The sequence below is a fragment of the Polistes dominula genome, unplaced genomic scaffold, assembly GCF_049000335.1.
Source record: "Polistes dominula isolate Pdom_NZ unplaced genomic scaffold, Pdom_raw_medaka contig_82, whole genome shotgun sequence".
NCBI classification, from domain to species: Eukaryota; Metazoa; Arthropoda; class Insecta; order Hymenoptera; family Vespidae; genus Polistes; species Polistes dominula.
The window spans coordinates 2,237,529-2,257,713 of record NW_028301046.1 but is presented as its reverse complement, the minus strand read 5'-3'; the positions used below and the strand labels follow the sequence as shown (position 1 = coordinate 2,257,713).

General features: G+C 28.8%; 1 protein-coding gene across 2 annotated transcripts in view; it reads right to left on the bottom strand.

The window, feature by feature from the left end:
• vn (membrane-bound neuregulin protein vein) overlaps positions 1 to 20,185 on the bottom strand; it is a 305,343-nt gene that overhangs the window by 81,954 nt on the left and 203,204 nt on the right. For both annotated transcript variants that reach the window (XR_016177589.1, XM_089175429.1), the window contains exon 3: positions 12,349 to 12,491. Coding sequence is in view for 1 of the 2 variants with exons in the window: in XM_089175429.1 (XP_089031555.1) it covers positions 12,349 to 12,491 (143 nt within the window). In the remaining variant the exon portion in view is untranslated. The remainder of the gene's footprint in view (positions 1 to 12,348; positions 12,492 to 20,185) is intronic.

Sequence of the window (20,185 nt, the reverse complement as noted above, 5' to 3'; positions counted from 1 at the left end):
AGGCAATGTACATATGCTGCTGCCGTTTCTCTGATGACGTATGCCGATGATGATATCGACGATGGTGGGCCTGCAAACAGATCATATCTATTCATCGAGGTAGCTCTATTGTGAAAGCTCCGTGCCGCATGGAATTCTCTCCATGCATGCATTCTACCAACCCCTTTCACTCCCCCCTCCCTAGTCTCACCCCAACCCCCAGAACGACTACGGTTTCCGCGTGCTAAAACGTTTGTTAGCGTTCTCCTGAATACGAGTTACTCTTCTTCCATTTTCAAAAGTGGCTTATATATATATATATATATATTATTGGTCAGAGTAATCGTCGAAAGTTTTGCAATTAATTTTTTAACATCTTGTGCTTGGCAACTTTGTTGTCAAAGTTTTATCGTGTAGTAGTTTTACAGTTTGGATGCAAAATTTCTTCTGCATATATGTATATATATATATAATTTTTATATATTAATTTCAAATATTTTTAATTTTATTTATATTTTTAATATTATTTATTTTAATATAAAAATTATAATATAAATTATAATATCAATTATATTATAATTAATTATATAATTTATAATTATATTTTTAAATTAAATTATATTATAATTTAAATTAGATTATAATTTATATTTTTAATAATATATTTAATTATAATTTTTAATATTATATTAAATTATATATTATAATTTATACAAAATTTATAATATTTTATTATAAAAAAAAAATATATATAAATTTATATAAATTTTACGATTGAATAAGTATAAATGAAAAAATATTATAACGAGAGTTAATACACATTTAATTCGTTTCTATCATTATAATAATAATAATAATAATAATAATAATAATAATAATAATAATGAATATTAAAAATAATATACTTATCAAGAATTTAATTGAACGTGTTCATTTCAACAGTCTAATTATTGCAGTTCTATTATCAGAATGACTATTTTCATTAGTAATAGTAAACCTCCACTTCTATTTTCTAATTGTAAGAAGACTAGAACTACTATACAGTGGAATAATACGGGAAACAACCAATTTACAAATTCCTAAACCGTTTAGTAGCAATTCATGATATTATCATAGACCCTATTTTCTTGTAATAAGGATCAAGAAAATTACCCCATATCGTATACGTAACAAACGAAATTGAAATTGTACGAAACGAAATACTTAAACATAAATCAAATATAATAATAATAATAATAATAATAATAATAATAATAATAATAATTTATTACATAAGACTTATTATTACATTACCATCCTGTTACAAATGCATTTTAATAGATTCTTAATAAATAATCAAATGATATTTAACGTAGGAATAAAAGAGAAATCAAAACGATCGTAAGCTTTTTTTGATAACCTTTATTTTTATGCATAAAATATAGATAAAAAAAGAAAAAAAGAACTCTGTGTGTGCATGTGTGAGTTAACTCGCGAAAGAGAGATACATTTGATTACGTTCGATTATATTTAACTGCCTCGTGGGTGCAGTATTCGGTGTATGTACGACTTTATACTCTGGTATTTTATTGCAGTAGTTACTGCCGCATTGGTCGAACACACTCACGGTTATTGCCGCGTTTCGTTTCGTAACGGCCGCGCAATCTACATTGAAAATTTAGATACGGATTAAATTTAAATTCGACTAGGGACCGTCTTTCTATATTTTAAGTCCGATCTTTTGATTCTCAGCTTTGCCACCTCCCCCTCCTCAAAAAAAAAAACTTATTATAACTGTTATTATCATCGTTCTTCTCAGAAATGACCACTGTTTCTACTCGAAATTAAGATTATATTATTTAAAACAAAAAACAAAAAAAAAAGATTTTATCAAACATACGAGTTGATAACACTTGAATGTTGATGTCAGTTATTATATTATTATCACTTTTGGGAATTGAAGTGGATGATGGTTATAATAAATAAACTTTATAGGGTAAAGTTTGTATCGAGTAAATATATGAACTAGTAGTAAAGCTCGATGATTCTGAGGTCGTCTACGGTGCAAGGATCAGCGGAATGAAAGAGCTCAGTAGAGGGTTGGTTTGGCAGCACGTTTCTTAGTCTAGTTTCTCCAAACATCGCATAGTTTCAAAGTTTTAAGTCAATCCCTTTCCCACCCATTCTCTTTCTTACTCTCCCTATCTTACATAATTTTAGTCAAGAGTTTAACTCTGTGGCAGCATCGTTATCTAATCAACTTAATCTGCGTTATTTAGTGCATACTAAGAAGAAACTATGAAAGTGAGAGGATTAAAACAGTTTGATCTCTGTTTTTTTTTGTGGGCTGGGAAAGGGTTTGTATATGTCAAGTATGTAATTCACAATTGATATTTTTTTGGCCAAAAATTTGTCCATAAATGAAATATGTTCGAGATTAGTATCTCCCCTTCTACTTTTCATCTTTGTCACCTTTCTCTCGTACTTAATTTCGTACCTCATGTATATTCCCATGAGATATAACAGAGATAATCTTAATTTCGTTTTCCTTTCACAGAATGAGGGAGAACGAGAGAGAGAGAGAGAGAGAGAAATAAAGAGAGAGAAAAAGATATAAAAGTATTCTGAAATTATGTTCACCGAATGAGAAATATTGAACACGTTAAATTATATATCGTCGAAAAACCCACCCACAATTTTTCTACTTTCTCTTAACTCATTCTTACGATCCAATAGTAGAATAAAAAAAAAATTTCAATGGAATTGGTTTTTTCCTTGGACCAATTCGATTTATAATAGAATTTTAACATTATTTATTATGTATTTTATATTATATTATATTATATATTTAATATTATATTATATTGTATATTTAATTATATATTTTAATATTATTTATTATATATTTAATATTACATTATATTATGTTATATATTTAATTGTATTTTTTAATACATAATTCGATTTATAATTATAAAATTAACCTTTTCGTTTTCTTTTTCTTTTTATCTCTGTTTTTTTTTTTTTTTTTTACACATTTATTATCGTTTAATGAGCCTCAAGTTAAAACACATACACGCATGTATATTGGAACAAATATCGTAGATTATTCCGATTTAATTGGAAAACTTCTAATTTTTTTTTTTAATATATATATTATATATAATATTTTTCTAGTACAGAGAATGAAATGGTGAATGTTAACGTTTATGCCAAAGGCTATTGGTCTCATCGGAGATCTGCTATTAACGATCCTATCGAGGGATCCCGAGGATCGATGATTAGCGAGCGAATTCGTGAACCATTTGCCGTCTGTTTGTTCATTACCAGTTAATGGCTGGGAACTCGTACAAGCGAGAAAATAAAATATCGACTGCTAGAATGAAAGAGAAAGAGATAGAAATAGATAGATAGATAGATAGATTGATAGATAGATAGATAGAGAGAGAGAGAGAGAGAGAGAGAAGAGAAACCAATGACTCGACGTATATCGAGCTTATCCGTGAATTCTCTCAAATATTTGACAGGCAGATTTTTCTCCTATGTGTTTGTTTGTTTGTGTCTGTATGTATGTGTGTGTACTTCTGTATCTGTGTATATACATGTTTGTCGACAATACGAATGGTACGTGCGTCAAATGTCGCTTTGCTTTCGACTGACTCGCGAGGATGAGCTTTAGCATCGGCATTGTTGGTATCACTGATAGCGATGAGGCGAAATCGTGCGTTAATAGCTAACAGTGATCGGATCTTCGTGCGAACTTCAAATTCTCCGAATCATATTCGATTCACTATCTACCCCTTCACCCCCCCTTCCCCCCTCTCCCTCTCCCCCTTCGACTCTTTCACTATTCAAATAGCGTATCTCTATTCGAGCTTTGTATTTTGCCATTTACTTGTTCACATCTATTTCATATATGTATAAATATATATATAGTATAAATATTTTATATGAAAATATCTAGTTGATATATTTTGTCTATTCGTAGGGTTTTTTTTCTTTCTTTATTATTTTTCTTCTTATCAATTGAAGATGATTTGTTTAAGATCGTTTTTACAATGTTATATCTTTTGCAATAAAATGTCTTTGGAAAATGACAAATTCAATGATTCCTATTGAATTTTTTTTAAATATATTATATATATATATAATATGCTAGATATGCCAGATGCTATATATAGCATAATTTTGTTTCCATTTAAATATTTTACATGACAAACATATTCGAATAGTTAAAGAAAAATGAAAAATTAAATATAAGTTTGAAGAATTTATAGAAATAGATACCGAAAACTAAGGACAACTAAAGACAATTATATTAATTCATTGACCGCATGAAATAAAAAAGAAAAAAAAAAAATAAGAAAAAAAAGAAAAAGATTTCTAAGAGTGGAATCCCTTGAATCTCGGGAAGTTAGCAAAGTATCGTTTTGGTTAGTCGGACCGAAAACCGTCTGGCGTTTCTGTGCAAATTCCGATTCTCTTCTCCCTTTTGCTGGATAAACAGACACCGGGCAAAACCGGTCTCTCCTTCTCTTTCTCTCTCTCTTTGTCGGACTATACGCTTCTCTTACTACTTACTAAACGCAGCAGACTTTCCTCGTACGTAGGAAGTAGGGTATACCCTGTCTGTCTAGTCCGTTGAATTCTGCAAGCTTTTTCCGCACTACGTGTTCTTTCTTCCATTTATCTTTCTTTCTTTCTTTCTTTCTTTCTTCTTCTTTTCTCATAGGATACGTACACCTCCCCCTCCTGCCCCCATATTATACCATGAAAAGTGAGAGATATCTTTACCGAAAGAGAAAAGATGACTTTCTATTGGTGAATTATATCCTTTCTACATAACATTTTATGTGAATATATATATATTTTTTAAAGAGGGGTTTCTTTTTCATTTATCGAATCAAATTAAACGAGACTTTTTTTTTAATTGTATTATTTCTTTTCTATTTTTCTTCTTTTTTTTTTATTTCCTACAACATATACTATACTACTATCAGTGAAAATAATTATTTTATCACGAGATCTTTTTGAAACAAAATTTTTTTTATATAAATATTATTCGTTATTAATTTAAAGAAAATCAATTTTTCAATCGTTTCAGATTTATCATGATAAAATATGCAGACAAATGAGTTTATTTTAAAGGTAAGAATTTTGTGCAATATTGTGGAAATAAATAGATTTTAAAGAATAATTATAAATCTGATAAAAAATGTATGTACAACTTATCGATTTACCAAAAATAAGTTATTCGAAGTCGCGAAGTATTTTTGTTAGATAAAACGATCTAATTTGTACGTAATTAATTATTATCCGAACAAACAATTAATTATACATATAAATATATATTTAGATATACATAAATATTTAATTGTTTTTGTCTTGTTTTGTTTTTTGTTTATTTCTATAAATTCTTCAAACTTATATTATAATCTTTCTATTTTCTTTCTTTAACTATTCGAATATATTTGTTCTGTAAAATATTTAAATGGAAACAAATTAGTCTATAAATTTATATAAATATATATTTTTTATTATTTATTATAATATTATATATTATATTATTTTTTATTTTATTATTAATTAAATAATATAATTAAATATTATATATGTATTTTTATATAATTAATAAGTAAATTTAAATGGAAACAAACTTATAATATATTATACTTATAATATATATATATATGTTACATATATAATGTTATTAAGGATCAATATAGAATGAAATACATTTTCGTGTAATTCGTGTATCCTCAGGCGTTAAACGAACTCTTCAAAGTTTCCTGTCGCTTTATTTCAAATAAGAGAGAGAGAGAGAGAGAGAGGGGGGGAGGGAGAGAGAGATTCAACGACATCTTTTTCGATGCGTATCGAGACGAACGCAAAGCGCGTTGTTTCGAAGAACACCAAAGTGACATGAAAATTCGCTTTGCCGGAAGCACCCGAGATGAGACTTTCTCTCTCTCTCTCTCTTTCTCTCTCTCTATCTCTCTTTCTTTCTCAAACTGTACCACCAAATAAGAACAAACGTATTTCTATTCTGAACACTGAAGTATTTCTCAAAATTGTAGAAGAATTTCAGAAAACGTTTCTTCAATTTCCTTTCTTATTTTAGATTTCAAAAGAGAAATAATAAAAATACACTTTTCTATGTTTTTTTTTTTTTCTTCTTTTTTCCCCGGTATAATAATCGAGTCTTTTCTATTTTGTCCTCAAACGAGCTCAACTAAATTTCAAATTTTATTTTCCATCCGTGCTTTCATTTTTTCTTTAGATGTGGAAATATATTTTTTTCTTCTTTTTTTTTTTTCGTTATCTCTCAAATCCTCTTTATCGGGTTTTTGTTTTTACTTGTCCCTCTTACTCCTCCCCATTCCCTTCTCACCTTTCATTGTAAAGTCATTTTTAGCTGCTTTTATGTTTAGTTAACGTCACGAACTTTTGTCATAACGTTGAAAATTGCGCTTATATAATACATTTGCGGGTGCGATATCAAAAGTAACGTTTAAAGTCTAACTGCAACGATTTAATGTCAAAAGATACGAACGTGATCTATAAACTCCCTAGTTTACGGATGTATTACGTATAAATGTGTGTCTGTGTATATATATATATATGTATGGTATAACATTATAGTCGTAGATTCGTTTTATAGCCTAACATACTTTATTTTCGAATTACTTTGAGATAAAAGTGGGACGTATAGTAATAACCACAGGTATACCTTGGAAAATTTTCCTATTCGTTTCAGTCACATGACCAAGAAGAGAAATCATGGTGATTCCCCTTTCCACGAATTATTCTTTCTCTCTCTCCCTCTCTCTCTCTCTCTTTCTCTTACTCTTTCTCTCTCTACTTTGTCTTACCTTGTTCTAATTAATTCCATAAGAATTATATGCGCACGTTGTTGCGTTACGTGCCCTTTTAGACCTGCTAGTATAATACGATGTGCACAGTTTAAAGGAATAATTCTATAAAATACGATACGACCTAGAATTCTACAAGAGAGAGAAAGAGAGAGTGAGAATGAGAGAGAGAGAGAGAGAGAGAGAGAGAGAGAGAGAGAGAGAGAGGGGCTAAGAAGTTCAACTTCCGTTTATAATTGCTGTTACTATTCTCACTTAATCGTTTCTTATTATTATTATTATTATTATTATTATTATTATTATTATTATTATTATTATTATTATCAATGATCTTTTTTTCTCTTATCTTTTCCTTTATTTTCTTCTTCTTCTTCTTATTTATTTTATCATTTTCTTTGATAATCCTTTATAAATAAAGATTGTTAGAATCATTAAGATGATACATTTATTTTCATATTTTTTCATTTTAATCATCTTACCTTTTTCTTATTCTTAATTTGCCAAATATGTATCAAGCTTAATTTCGCATTAATGAAAATTAAGTTGAGTTTTCATTATTTTCAACGTTTTATTAAAAATTTTATTTCGCGTAACGATTCATATTTTTTTTCTCAAGTTCGCGTAATATAATAAAAAAAGAAGAAAAAAAAAATAACGAGTGATTATTTACCAAGATTCGATAAATAATGTATTTAGTAGATAAAAAGAATTTCATGAAACCTACAAAACACCGATTTAGTTTAGTACGTGGGTCCATTAGGACATACACCATACAAACAGTAAGACCCAATATACCTTTCAATCGTTTCAAAGAAAAAAAAAAAAAAAAAAAAGAAAAAAAAACTTTTCAACCCTCTTGGTCGTACCATGCTGAAAACTTTTCATTCCTGTTAGTTGGGGTAGGTTAAAAACTTTAGCAAACCCATCATCTCGTGTTTCAAACAGAAAACTTTTCAATCAATCTTTGGTTAAGCTCAAAACTTTTCAACCCTTCTCTTAAGTTACTTTAAAATAATAACCAAGACAAAAATGAATAATTAAATTTGATCTGTCAAAATCATATGAACTTCTTAACGTTATATATATTATATATATATATTTTATAATAAAAATCTGTTTTTTTTTTTTGGTATATTTTAAGATCATTTAACGTTAACGTTCTACTACGTTTTAGTTAAACGCCATAAACATGAAAGAGAAAAGTCTCGTTGTATAAGCACGTTACGTTACGTTACGTTATGTTATGTTATTTGAAATTTCATTATTTACAAGAGTAGAGTTAACTTTTGTGAAACGTGCCGTACTTCCACTTTCCAACTTACTTTTGTGTAAGTTAGAGCAGTTGACGAATCGAGTAAACGACTTGTTATCGTACTACCGATGTCTTTGTCGAGGACTAATATTTAGTACAAACTACTTGTCCTACGATACGAGTACCTTAAATCTTTTTAATACTAGTAATTATATTTAACAATATACAAAACAATACTGTGAGGTATAACAATTAATAATTAATGATAACGTTTAAAACATAATTTAAATACGTTTCATCAATTAACAATACATATATATCATAATAAAATAACATTAGATATAATAATAATAATAATAATATTAATAATAATAATAATAATAATAATAATAATAATAATAAATGTTCTTTAAATAGGTCAAATAAAAGGCATCTATTAATTAATCAAATTAATTCCCAACGCATACTTATTAATCTCACCAGGTGTACTTTGTAAATTAACTACTATCACACATACACATACAGACAGTAAAACAAACTCGAATAAACAAATATAATTTAACTTAACCACAGGAATGTCCAATGCTAAATGATGAACGATACTTATGGGATAATATAAAATACGATAAAACGAGATTAAATTTGACCGTAATTGAAATCGGTTTATTTCGTTTGATGTCGCTTAATATTCGAATAGCTTGTATAACATAGGATGGCGAAATGAGCCTCGGATAAGATACAAATAACTCGATGATAATCGAGGGATAGATAGAGAAAAAGGATAGATAGATAGATAGATAGATAGATAGATAGATAGATAGATAGATAGATAGATAGAGAGAGAGAGAGAGAGAGAGAGAGAGAGAGAGAGAGAGAAGACAAAGAGAAAACGAGAATTGGATATTGGAACAGATCGATTACATTGAAAGCACGTGTAGTGGGAAATGTCGTGTGAGTATTGAGAGGAGAGTAAATGAGTAAACGAGTAAGAGTAGGATGGCAAATGATAGGGTTGAATAGGGAGAAAGGGAGACAGATACCTTAATGCCATGGAACGCGCAACGACGGCTTTGCCTTTTCACTATAGTCCTGTCTCGCGACGGAAACGGATCAGGATTTGTCGAGTCACCATACATACATATATATATGTTATATATAGATATATATATATAGATAGAGATAGAACTGGAGTGGCTAGAGAACTGAGTGAGTAAGTGAGACACGTACAAAGAGAGAGATAGAAATAGAGAGATTGAGAGAGAGAGAAACATAGAGAGAAACAGCATGCTGACCCGCCATCAGTTGCCCAGAGCTATATGAAACTCTGACACTGTGCTGCCAGGGTTGTAATTGTCGTCCTTTGTCCGTCATACGAGCTTGCGGCGTGAGCGTAGCGGCGAACCGCAAGCTTTGCCGGTCTTCCCTCGAATCGCTGAACCGTGCAGGTATTATCGCATCAGGTGCGTAATCCTCGGTTTATCACCTGCGACATACCTACCTACCTACCTACCTACCTATGCTACTCAAAATGAAAATTGCTCTCACAGAACCACCCCCTACCAACCCCACCTCTTCATTTATATTTAATTTTTATATGGTTATTTTATTAAATTGGATTGATACTAATATATTACTATTATTTAAATTTATAATTTATTATATTAGATGGATACTAATATATTAATATATAATACTAATTAAGTAAAACAAATGATTATTTTTACAAGGATGCAAAGTAGATTTGATATTTTCTAATATTTATATCTGGATCATTTTATTATTGTTATTATTATTATTATTATTATTATTATTATTATTATTAGAATGAATCATATATATATATTTTTATAGTTTAACGAGTAAATGTATCTGTAAGATAGTGTAAATTTTGAAACAGTTAAACGATCAGTTACATAGAGAAATCATACTTGATCCCTGATTAAGTACATCAGTCTTTAGCTTTGAAATCTGCTTTCGAATGTTAACGACCAACTCCAATCAGGATAGGGGGTTCACTCTTGTACGAACGAGCATTCTGGAATTAATCCAAGTATGATTTGGACTTAATTCGAATGCACGTACATATATCTACATATGTATGACCACCTGTAGCAATGTGTTGAAAGCTGACTGAGGTATTTGAATCGTCTAGATGAATAAAGGAGTTTGTTTGATTGATCTCTCTAAACCTAAGTGAGTAGTTTTTTTTTAATCCTTTTATCAATTCCGATTAGATTATAAGAGAATCTTTGAATGTGTGTATATCTAATATCCAAAGATTTGTTACTTTTATTATTATTCGATGAACACTATTTAAATAACAGTACAACTAACGCCTTACACATTACGCATCTCATATATGCTAAAAGAGAAAGAGAGAAAGAGAGAAAGAAAGAGAAAAGGAAGAATAATCGATCAACGTGTTTTCGCATTAATGTGGTCCTGTTTTGGACGTTTATGTATGTATACTGTGAATGTTTCCAGCACGTCGTTACGCGAAATGACGGTCGTAAACGACACAATGTCGGTAAAACGATAGTCATCGTATATCTCTTTCTCATTCTCTCTCTTTCTCTTTCTATCTTGTCTAGGAAGAACACTTGTTCTCGTGGTGACGACGACGTCAGTCAGTACCCAAGTCGTGTTAAGACACGATGGTACGTTTTTGGGTAGGATCTATCAGCTAGCCAAAGACTTAACACTCGTTTTCGTTTAGATCCAGGAAATACCGAAAGGACAACTGGGGTAAGGGGATAGATAGGGTGGATGGTAGGAAATGGGACGGGATAAAACGTGGATTTTGTCAGATAAGTTTCAACCTATCCAAGGTTCATTTTTCTTTCGCGACAAAATGATCGACGATCTTTCTTTTTTCTTCTTTTCTTTTCTTTTGTCTCAACTTGTGAGAACCAACTATTTATTATTTTTCCTAGATTTTTTTTTGTTTTCGTTTCGATTTATTGTTATTTTTATGTTTTATTACTTGTTTTTTTGGGAGGGGGGGGGTTAGGGGAGAAGGAAAATTAGATCGGTGTTTTGTAAGGATTTGGGATGAGATTGGTTAAACTTGATAAGGATTTGTATGATTTAGCAATTTTGATTGATTTTATTTTATAGAATTGTTAAATTAAGTCTTATAATAATTTTTTTTTTTCTATTAAATGATATTACGTGATTTTACCAATAAAAAAAGAAATAAATTGTATTGTACGTATAAACGAAATAATAAATTTTGTATTCAAATGAAATAAATAATCAAAGATTGTTCTCTCTTTCTCTCTATAGGTTTTTGAATAAACTTTTGAAATGAAAAATATCAAGGAAAAAGCTTGTGGGGTACCGTTATGTCAGGAATTTTTTATTTTCTTTTTTTTGGTTTCCTCAGACACGTCATTCCATTTTGTAACAGTGACTCTTTCTATCTCTCTCACTTTTGCACAGATCTGGAACACGAATCTCAAAATATTTGAAAACTTTACCACCAAAAGCGAAGTACTCTCACGTTTGCCGGCCGAGTAGAGAGAGAGAGAGAGAGAGAGAGAGAGAGAGAAAGAGCGGTTAGCCACGAAAAGTTGCTAGTTGTATAATGACGAATGGTTTGCCTACAGTTGTCAGTTGGGGTAGTGGTGGAAGTGGTAGTGGTGGTGGTCGTACTGTTACGTTACGTCATGTCATACCTATCACTAGTTACCTGTATGTAATATTCGTTTGTTTTTTTGTTCCAACCACACTTATATCTCTGATCAATTTTTTACGAATTCTCTTGCACATGCTAGTTAAATTTTATATACGGTAAAACATTAAAAAAAAAAAAGAACACAGTGAGTTTATTTTGAATAACTCTGAATATCGTTATTGATAATAGAAATAAATGTATATGTGTATATATATATATATATATATATATATATATATTTGTATATTCGTTTAATAAACGTGTGTTTTATTTATATTCGTTTGATTGCACGACAAATTAAAGAACGTTCTATTTGATTTAGAAAAATTTGGGATTTATCAAATATTAAAAAAAAAAAAAACAAAAAAAAATATAAAACTGTACAATTCTGTGTTAGTAATTTCAAAAGGTTTGAAAAAGAAACGAACGGGGACGTTTTCTATTTCATTCTTTAAATAAATTATAAATGTATATTTTGTATTTTAAATAACAATAATTTATAAAACATTTCTATCAATAAATATATAATATATGATAAATAATAAAATAAATAATTAATTATTAATATAATAAACATAATTGTAACTCACTTGTCTCCGGAATTCTGGGATCGTGTGCGACTAGAAGTTGGGCCGCAAGGGAGGCCCTATGACCTGAAGTACTTTCGGCAATGCACTCATATCTGCCACTGTCTTCGGGCTTAGCAGAGGATATCACGATTTTCGATCTCCGCCTGTAACAATCGAAGAAAATTTTTCGATAGATCGATATTAAGATAACGATAGAAGAAGAAGAAGAAGAAGAAGAAGAAGATTCGGTTAGAATCTTTAAATGGTTTAAAACCCCCGAATATGGGCTAAGTTAACGATTATTAGTTCGAAGAAAATCGTTTCATTTTATGGGTAGATAAATTTGAGATAAAGGGTAAAATCCTTTGATAATATCTTTTGAATTTATATTATATATATATATATTGTATTTGATCAAATGGTTATTACTTTTCGTAAAAGTTAATTTGATTTATTAGAAGATTATATTTTTATTAAATATAATAAATAGAAGTTTATTTATTTATTATATTTATTAATTTATAAAAAATTTATTTATCACATTTTTGTAATTTATATAAATAAATAAAATTATATAATAATAATTTTAATAATAAATTATAATAAAATATATAATATTTATCTAATATAATAAATACAATACAATATATAATATAATTATATAAAATAATTTTGTTTATTATATTTAATGAATATTATATATTTTATTATTATTTATTATATTATTATATTTTTTATTATTAATTCTAATTAGATAAATGAATAGATTGATTCCCATGATTTTACATTCTAAAGTATCCACTTTATTGTAGGAAAATTTTTGTACAATTTTAAATTATAAAATTATTAAATTAGATTTTAATTGAAATTAATAATAAGCTAGATGCAAAAGTTGTTTATTATATTGAACTGTTTATTATATAAAGTAAAATAAATCTTACAATGAAATTGTCTTCTTAATAGATAAATCATCGAAACGAGTTTGTTAGTTTTCTAACGTAACTCAGTTTAATTGTTTGTTTATTGAATAATAACAAGAAAGAGAGAGAGAGAGAAATGATAAAATGAAAAAGGGGAACGGGGCTAATGATGAAATTATTTTACGACTTGAGTTAAAGAATCACGAATGAGAAATTGTATTCTTGGTAGTAGGATAAAAAAGGGAATAGATTAACTTATTATTATTATCTTTCGTCTAATAAGTGAAAATTGGAATAGTACTGGGTTTGAATTCTTCTATCTCTTTGAAATTGCACAAATTCTCGAAAAAGATTTTCATGAAGTTCGTGAAAAGCCAAAGTTTTCTCTTTTCCTCTCTGTCTCTCTCTCTGTCTCTCTCTTTCTCTCTCTCTTTACAGTAGTAAGGGAAATCGGAAGGAATTCGAATATCTTTGAAGTAAACGCTCGTAGAAATAAAAGCGACTTGAAATTTCAAGTCCTCTTACAAACCTGTTAGAAAATTCCTTTTTTTTTTCTTTCTTTTCTTGCCAAGAGAGTGAGAGAGAGAGAGAGAGAGAGAGAGAGAGAGAGAGAGACAGAGTGTGCAAACGAATTGAAACTTTTTCGGGGGTGAAAAACTTTTGTTCGAGTGAAAACTTTGACGGTGAAAATTATTACGAGCATTCTTGGATATTTGTTGCGCACACCGACTACGATTTTTTTCAATTTTTTTTTTATTTTATTTTACATTAAAATATATTTTCCATGCTAATATTATGTAAAATATTCTCTATGTTCTTCTGGTCTCATGCTTGTGGAAGTGTTTTAACAAACACACACACACACACGTGTTTTTTTTTTTTTTTAGTGTGTGTATATGATTTTAAAAAGATATTTATGTTTATGAATATTTAGTTTTCATAAAATTATCGTCATCATAAATTAAATTCATTAAAAATCTACTTGCATTTTTCTTATATATGATAGTTTTAAAAATTAAAAAAAAAACAAAAAATATAAAAAAGACAGAAAGAATTGAAATAAAAAGTGCAAAAGTTAGATCTTCTAGAAATATTAAGTGTTTTTCGATTGAACGTTGGTATAGTTTGTTTCGATTGGATAGATGAAGGATTAATAACGTGAAAGAAGTTCTTCGATGTTTGGAAAAAGAAAGAAAATAGAAAATACAGAAATATATATATATATATATATATATATATATAAGAGACGAAGGGATTGCTATGAAAAGATGAGAAGGTGAGTGAGTGTCTGTAAAAAGAAAAAAAAGCAAAAAGATACGAAGTTTGTTAGTAGTGATAGTAAGTAACATCGAGTGAAGAAAAAGTTCAAGTAAAAGTATAGTTATGTAAGTAGCACGATTATAATCCTATACTCGTACTTTTGAAAAACCCTTTTAAACGGACACGAACTAATGAGTGCCCATGTATCTACTTTTAGTTTTGAAAAGTACAAATGTTTGATATAGTTGATATAGTAAGAGAGTTTATTTAAAAAAATAAAATAAAATAAAATTGAAAGAAATACCAAAAAAATATAACAAAATAATTTAAGTTATTTTATCTAGTAATAATGTATAACTAATTAAAATTTATTAATTATTTTATTAAAATAATTTTATAAAATTAAATATTAAATATATTACAATAAATTATATATATATATTATTATTAATATATTAAATTGTATTTATATTTTTTATATATAATTATATTATATTTATATTTATTGTATGTCATTAAATTATATTTTTATATTTATTATATATAATTAAATATTAAAATATAATTTTAATATAATTAAAATTAAATTTATTTATATGCATATTTATTTAGAGAAAAATGAATTTAATATAATAAGTATAATTATGCTCATAATATTCCAAAAATAATAATAATATAATATAACAAAGTTTAAATACATATAATAATTTAATGTGACAATAAGTATTCGGGAACTTAAACAATTTGAAAATTTATTGTTTAATATTTTTCATTGTTTATATATAAAGATATATCTTTTTTACAATAGACATCAAATTTAGTATTCGTTTTCGCGTGTTTACAGCTGATAGTATATCCTAAAGTCATAGTTGAAAGGAACGATAGGGATATACAAGTGAGAGAAATGGTATGTGTATTCGTGTTAGAATGAATGAGTTAGTTACTCATGTGTGAGAAAGAGAGAGAGAGAGAGAGATAGAATGGGAATGATAGTGATAGTGAGAGTGAGAAAGAAAATGGTCGGAGCAACGTTAAAACGGTATAAAAGGGACATAAAGAGCGACCGTAAAAGGGGAAAAACTTCGACTTAATCTCGCGGCGTGCAAATTGCACACGCCCCACCACTTTCATTACCCGGATTCTACCCCCAGAAAAGCGTGCAGGTCGGTACCACCCCAACGAACAAAAGGGGTAGTTAACGTTTGCGTTCAAAGCTCTCGCTTTCGTCAATAATCTCCCAATTCTTTTTTACCTTCTCTTTCCTTTTTTTTATATTGACAAATTTATTTGACGATGTTTATCAATGAAACATGAAATTTGTTGATAATTTTTTTTTTTTTTTTAAATATGGCAACTGATATTTTGTATCTTGAAACGTTTTTTTTTTTTTTTTTTTAAATGTAGAATAATTGTCAATATATTATATAATTAATTAAATAAATGTTTTTGTAAATTTTGGATGGTTTTGTATTTATATTTAAAGTATAACATAATGCAATACAGTGTGTTAAAAAATTAGAAATATTTTTTATCTGTCAGGTTTTATCGCGAAAGTAAAAATTATTTCGAATCATCATTGGTTATATATTTGTTTATAATTTTATTTGGAAGTAACAAAAATAAGTTATATATTAAACAATATCAAATATATTGTAATATAAAATAAATTTGTTAAGAGAGTATCTAGTAATATCGAATAACAGATAGATATAAGATAAAAAAAAAAAACTAAAGTAAGTTTAATATACGACATCTTATGAAGGAAAGAATTCCATCTTTCGTAAGAGTATAATAAAAAAAAAAATAAAAAGAGAAGGAAGGGGAATTTCGAAAGACGTGACAGTGCACGGATGCTAGGATTCACGTTTGAAATTATATCCGGCTCCTTTGGCTCGCTAGGGTATTTACGATTAAGCTTTTTCCCGGCATGCTCCGTTAAACTGGTTGACTTTCTCGTAGCTTGGATGTTAAAGAGAAAGAGGGAAATAGTAGGAGAGTTAAAAGGATAGAAAAAGATAGTAGAACAAGAAGAAGAACGAGCGTGAAGAAGTTGTACGATAAATAGAAAAGTCTTGGTCATAGCTGACCTCGGTGAATCGGTTCCAATTTAAGGGAGGGTCACCCTTAGCTTCCCTTCACCCTCTCTCTTTCTTCAATCCACAACCCAAAGCAACCAACGTTATCCCTTACTCTTACCATGGTATCTTCCTTTTCTACTACTATCGTAAAACTTGCTACTACGTTTAGTTAACTCTCTTTTCCTATCTCTGTCCCTCACACTGATTTTCGTAAAATCAAGGAGGTGCCTGTTACAGAACTCGAATCTTTTGGCTTTTACTCTTTAAAAAGTAACTACTTCTTCGAGTTGAGAGATTTGCTCTATCTACTTCTTCCTCTTCTTCTTCTTCTTAGCAACTGCTCTACTACTAGTTTTCTTCTTTTTTTTTTTGGTTGGAAAAGTCATTCTACTTTCAAGTTAGGGCCACTAAGAAATCTTACCTTTAAGTTTCTTCGAAGATTTTTAAACATTTATTTTCTTTCCTCATTACTTGTTTATCATTCTCTTTTCTCATAATTTTATTGGGGTTGGTCAAAACCAATTGTACTGTTTCTGAATCGTTGAAAATGATGATTCAAAAACGTAACAACAAATCCGATCAAAATGATATTTTTAATATATAGTTAATAAATATATAAATATATATATATATATATATATATAAGTATAGTATATTAATACTTGAGATAAATACTCTAGAGGAGTATGCAGTATCACATCGGAATAAGTTTGAACTGACTTGGAGTGAGAAGCTGTATGAAGCTTTCGATGGTTCGCCAAAGTTATTATATTTGCTTTCACGGAGTATGACGTTTTAACGGTACAGAAGAAATAGATATCCTACGATCGTAGGGAAAAGAGGGAACGAATGAAAAAAAAAAGAAGCAGAAATGGAGAAAATTCAACGAGCGGTAGGTGGTGGTGGGGGGTTTTATCCGATCGATAGTAGTAGACTTTAAAGGAGAGAAACGATGAACAGAGTCGAAAGCTCATCGAATGTCCGTCGAAGAAGGTTTTCCTTTGACGGTGTTTATCGAATATCATGAAAGCAAAGCTTATAACGGTGTCGTTCCCCTATTGGATACACTACATATGTACATATATATAGTAGTAGATACCATACCTAACGCTATACTCATACCATAAGAGTATACTGAATCGAACTGGGAGTTCAAACCATCGTCGACTTTGGGTGTTCCACTACTTTCGGACATATTTCGTTGAAAGCTTGTCAGCTTTTATCGAAACTATCGTTAGAACGAATCGTACCCTTTTCGAACGACGTGCGAACGAAACTGCATCACTTTCTATCGTCGTATTTCTCAACGGAGAATTTCTAATCCCCCGAAGGGGGAGGAATATCCAACCCCCTTAGGAAAGTATTTCTCACAAGTGTACCTTTCCAAACTAACTCCTCTTTTCTCCTTTTCATGAGAAGGAAAAGACGAAGTGAAAATTATCGAAATTCTTACAGAGATCTTCTTTTACTTTTACTAATTTCACTTTTGGGTCAAAAGGGTTTTTGAGAGAGTGCCGAAGATACCTTTGCCCTCAAGAAGAAGAAGAAGTAACGAGCCGCGCTAAGATTTAACGACGTGGAATTAAGTGAGAAAGAGAAACAGAGAGAGAGAGAGAAAGTAATAGTGTTTTAGTTAAAATACGAACGAAATGCAATACATAAATAGAAACTTTCTCTCTCTCTCTCTTTCTTTCTAACTCTGACTCTCCTTCTATATAATTGATTTTTTATTTTATCTTTTTTTTACTCCTTCCTTTTACTTTTCTTTATACGTACAGTGAGTCACAAGAGTATTCGTATCTAAATAGAATTAATTATATAAATTAAAATACAATTAATATATTATTGTCGGTTGTATTAGGTTAATAAAATTATTAATAATTAATATATTTCTTCAAAAGTAATGTTGTTGTTTTTTTTTAATCAAAATTATGTCAACTATTATATCTTTTTTATGATAGAATGTTCTTGATAGAAAGATTCAATTTTTTAATTGACAATAATTAATTAAACATTTGTTGTTTTGTTCTACGATAAAAATTGATTGTTTTAATCACTGAATTAATTCATACAACGTTGAATCTAAGATAATCAAAATTCTGTCCTATAACAAAATAGACAATCTTGTTGAAAATGTTTGACCTATCATCAAAGATAATAAAAAAAGAGTGTTACTCGATACTATGATAGATATTATTAAAAAAAAAAAGACAATAAAAATAACATAAATGAAAATATAAAAGTTCATCGAATTGTTCATACTCGTACTCTTCGTGGATCGTGTTCTTCTTCACATTCGATTGTCTGTCATCATAGTTGATAGACATTGATTTATATATCATAGAGTCTTTTCTAGTGATGCATATAAAAGTCAAAAGAACGTATACAAACTCGACAACTCTTATCATCACCAATAGCTAAAAGATGTTTTCTGTTTTTGCTAGAAATTATTAAAAAATATATGTAACATATTAAACCTATTGAGAAACTTAATATCATAAATTATTGTAAAAAAATAAAGAACAATTTATAATATTATTTTAACATAGAATGATATCAATTTTATTATATTTATTTATTTTTTATTATATTATTTTTTTCTTATATTATATTTTTATTATATATTATTTATTATATAATTATATTTATTATAATAATATTTTTTATTATATTCTTATTTTATTATATTATATTTTATTATAGTTATCACCATATTTTCTTTTTCTTTTTTTTTTTACAAATTACAGTAATAGATCATTTTTGGTTTATTAATAACATATAAATATTATATATGAAATATATTTGAAAAATTCTAAATATCGAGATACACCCTATATAAGTGCCTATTAAGTTGAAAGTCTAGACGTAGTGTGTCGATTTTTGCCAAGGCACCAAATTAGAAACTCTCTGAATCTTCAACCCTCCACTAACCTCCTCTTCTTCCTTTCCTTGTCGTTTTCGTCTGCATCTTCTTCTTCTTCTTATGCTTTCTCGTACCATAGACACACACATACACGTATATAGATCTTCTTTTTATTCTTTTCATTCACTCCTTGCGACTCGTAAATGCGAGCATGTGAAATTACTTAAAGAGGATGAAGAGAACGAGAATGAGAACGAAAACTTTCTATGAGATTTTTTTTTTTAGCTTTCTATCGTTATCACTATATCCCTATATTTTTTTTTTTCACTTTCCAAAAGGGTTATTTATATTCCAACTTTGTATCATAAGGAAGTTGAACAGATAAAAATAATCCTGTTGAACATTTCGTCCTTTTATTTTGACTTATTCAGCAACTCATTCCTAGTTCCTAGTTTCAAATGTTCCTAAGTCTTCTATGTATTTTTATATAATATATATTATTTATATTTACATATAACATCTATTGGAATTTCTCGATCATACCACGAAACACAAGGTGGTAACACAAGGGAGGATAGACTTTAGGGTACAGAAGAGAAGTCCGTTATATGTTTCGGATGAAGTTAAGGGTAGTAAATTGGTTTAACCGTCCAACGTTTGGTCCTTCTTGCAACAAGGAAATTGCGTAACCTTTACCCCATGGCTTAGGGAATTCGAAGGTTTGCTATGTTATTATG